This window comes from Otolemur garnettii, unplaced genomic scaffold (genome assembly GCF_000181295.1).
Source record: "Otolemur garnettii isolate 467f Iridium unplaced genomic scaffold, OtoGar3 scaffold00016, whole genome shotgun sequence".
NCBI classification, from domain to species: Eukaryota; Metazoa; Chordata; class Mammalia; order Primates; family Galagidae; genus Otolemur; species Otolemur garnettii.
Genome location: NW_003852411.1, coordinates 25,985,587 through 25,989,174, shown reverse-complemented (window position 1 = coordinate 25,989,174; position 3,588 = coordinate 25,985,587). Strand labels below are relative to the sequence as shown.

Below are 3,588 nucleotides of genomic sequence, written 5' to 3'. Positions count from 1 at the left end.
AAAAAAAAAAGGTAATTGAAAGAGCTGTCCACGTTTAAGGTCTTCATTTCCTCATTATATAACATTCCCTTAATCTATACAATCTGGATTCTATCCCTCACCATTCTTAATAAAATCACTAATAACTTCCATTTCTTAGACATTTAATATGTATCTATCCCCAGACCCTTCTTTCCCCCTAAAATTCTCCCCTCAACTTCGAACACTATTCCTACCATCTTCTCAGATAATACTTTTTTGGAGTTCTACTTCTACTACCTTTTATTATTTTTTTTAACTTCAAAAAGTTTACTGAGACAAGTTTTCACATATAAGATAGGGGCAGAGGGGATGGGGCTACCTCTTAAGTTTTTGTTTCCTCAAGATAGTCTTCACCCTCACCACTCTGTTCTTCTTGCCCTATATTCTATCCTTGTGTGATCTCATTTACTGGTGAACTCAATTACCACCTACAAGCATATCATTCTAAAATCTACTTCTAGCCTGTTCCAAGAACAATAAAACACTATTATAGTTCAGTTTGGGGGTAGAGTAAAGTGGAACGGAGGAGGGGGAAGGACATATGGCAAAGAGAGGGAAGGCACGAAGTGGGGTCTCACCCAATGTGCACATTGTGAAGGGGGTATGACACGCCCCCTGGGTGAGGGGCTCTTTTACAAATGGAACTTTGCCCTGGAAGTGAGAACAATGTAACCTAAATATTGTACCCTCATATTAATTTCAATTAAAGTTTAAAAAAAAAAAATAAAATCTACTTGTATCCCTTATCTTTCTGCCAGCTCCCAAATTGTACATCCAACTATATACCCAAACATTCCCACCCTGTCACATAGGCACTTCAAATACAACGTGAAATCACATTTTTGTTTCCCCATCCCAATTTGCTATTCCTCCAGTACTTCCTATCCAAATCAGATACCTGGGCATGTTCCTAGACTCATTCCTCTCTCCAGACCCTATGTTTAAACAGTCATTGGGCTGGGAGCAATGGCTTGTGCTTGCAATCCCAGCACTCTGGAAGTCGGAGGCAGGAGGATCACTTGAAGCCAGGAGTTGAAAACTAGCCTGGGCAACATAGCAACAAGACTTGTCTCTACAAAACGTATTTAAAAAAATTAACTAGAGGGCGGCACCTGTGGCTCAGTGCGCAGGGCACCGGCCCCATATACCGAGGGTGGCGGGTTCAAATCCCGCCTTGGCCAAAACTGCAAGAACAACAACAACAACAAAAGAATAGCTAGGCATTGTGGTGGGCACCTGTAGTCCCAGCTACTCGGGAGGCTGAGGCAAGGGAATCGCCTAAGCCAGGAGGTGGAGGTTGCTGTGAGCTGTGACGCCACAGCACTCTACCATGAACGATAAAATAAAACTCTGTCTCTACACACACACAAAAAAATTTAACTAGATGTGCTGGTGCACACCTGTAGTCCTAGCTACTTGGGAAGCTGAGCCAGGAAAATTGCTTGAGCCCAGGAGTTAAGGGTACAATGAACCATGATTATACTATGCTCTCAAGCTGAGGTGGGTGGACTGCTCCAGCTCAGGAGCTAAGAGACCAGCCTAAGCAAGCGTGAGACGCTCTCTCTACTGAAAAGAAAAAAACTAGTCAGGTATAGAGGTGGGTGCCTATAGTCTCAGCTATGTGGGAGCCTGAAGAAAGAGGATTACCTGAGCCCAAGAGTTTGAGGTTGCTATAAGTTATGACACCATGGCACTCTACTGATGGTGACAGAATGAGACTCTCAAAAAAAAAATAAAAAGCCATGGAAACAATAAACATAAGTAACTCAGAATTAATTGGAAATAATCATCTCAGACATGAAAAACAGTACACTTTGACAAACTATGTCAAAATACCTCAGCCAAGTTCAAAAGCCACAACTGTCATTTTAGTAAAATTCAAATTTCAAAGCTAAAAGCAAAAAAGAACAACTACTTGAATTTGTCTTATCTATTTCAGAAAACAATTGAGAATCAAGTGAGAATAAGGTATGCAAGTGCTTTATAAATCATAAAATCATATAAACATGAGAAACGTGAGTTATCACTAGTAATGACTTCATTGTATCTTCATCATTTAAGAATTTTGTTCCAAAAAATCCAAACTTTGTTTAAACTAATATCTCATCTTACCTATTTTCTTTTTCTGTTGTCGACCGGCTGACTCTGTTATTGTTTCCTTCTTCTTTTCCACTGTAAACAACATATTAACAGTAAAATCAACTATGTAATTTTTTTTTTTTAGAGACAAGAGTCTCACGTTATTGCCCTTGGTAGAGTGCCGTAGCATCACAGCACACAGCAACCTCCAACTCCTGGGCTTTGGCGATTCTCTTGCCTCAGCCTCCCAAGTAGCTGGGACTATAGGCGCCTGCCACAAGGCCCAGCTATTTCTTGTTGAAGTTTGGCCGAGGCCAGGTTTGAACCCAGCACCTTCGGTAATGGGGCCAGTGCCCTACCCACTGAGCCACAGGTGCCACCCTAACTATGCAATATTTTAAAGAAACAGAGAATGCTTTACTACAGATGAACCAATGAAAGAAGCTCACAAGAAAGTTATACATTGGGTAGCGCCTATGGGTCAGTGAGTAGGGCGCCGGCCCCATATACCGAGGGTGGTGGGTTCAAACCCAGCCCCAGCCAAACTGCAGCAAAAACAAAAAAGAAAGTTACACACTGCCATTGATTATGGTCCTCTTTAAGTTAATGGGCCTATTCCTACAACCACTAACAGGAAAAGGTAGATACAATATTCTAAGAATAAAACAATTCTAAGCATTATTAATAAAATGCCCATAAAGGACTATATTAAGACATAATCAGAATGAAAACTGCCAGGCACAGTACCTCATGCCTATAATCCTAGCATTCTAGGAGGGCAAGGCAGGTATATTGCTTGAGCTCAGGAGTTGAGACCAGCCTGAGCAAGACCAGAGATCCCTGTCTCTAAAAATAGCCAGCATTGTGGCAGGCACCTATAGCCCCAGCTACTCAGGAGGTTGAGGAAAGGGAATTGCTTGAGCCCAAGAGTTTGAGGTTGCTGTGACCTATGATGCCACAGCACTCTACAAGGGCAACAAAGTGAGACTATCTCACACACAGACACACACAAAAATCAAAACTGGGATGTAAGGATAATTACCTTCTTTTCAAATTCCACTCTTTCAGAAAGCTATGATTAATTGCAGTTTCATTCTCATATTTACTACAAAAATAGAAATTCATTCATTCAGTTACTAGCTGCCTAAGTGAGAGGTCTTGTTCTACGTAGATGAAAAAATGTGATCCTTGCTTTCTAAAAAATAAAAAATAATCCAGTGAAGGCTTGGCACCCCTTGCTCAGTGGTTAGGATGCCAGCCACATACACCAGGGCTAGTGGGTTCAAACCCAGCCCAGGGCCTGCTAAAACAACAGTGACAACTATAACAAAAAAATAGCTGGACATTGTGGCAGGCACCTGTAGTCTCACCTACTGGAGCAGCTGAGGCAAGAGAATCACTTAAGCCCAAGAGTTTGAGGTTGCTGTGAGCAGTGACACTAGAGCACTCTACCAAGGGCGACATAGTGAGATTGTCTCAATAAATAAA

General features: G+C 41.7%; 1 protein-coding gene across 1 annotated transcript in view; it reads right to left on the bottom strand.

Annotated features, from left to right (window-relative positions):
- The window catches only part of TMCO1 (transmembrane and coiled-coil domains 1), a 35,342-nt gene that overhangs the window by 28,853 nt on the left and 2,901 nt on the right, over positions 1-3,588 (bottom strand). The window contains exon 3 of the mRNA XM_012802603.2: positions 2,134-2,193. Coding sequence (XP_012658057.1) covers positions 2,134-2,193 — 60 coding nt within the window. The remainder of the gene's footprint in view (positions 1-2,133; positions 2,194-3,588) is intronic.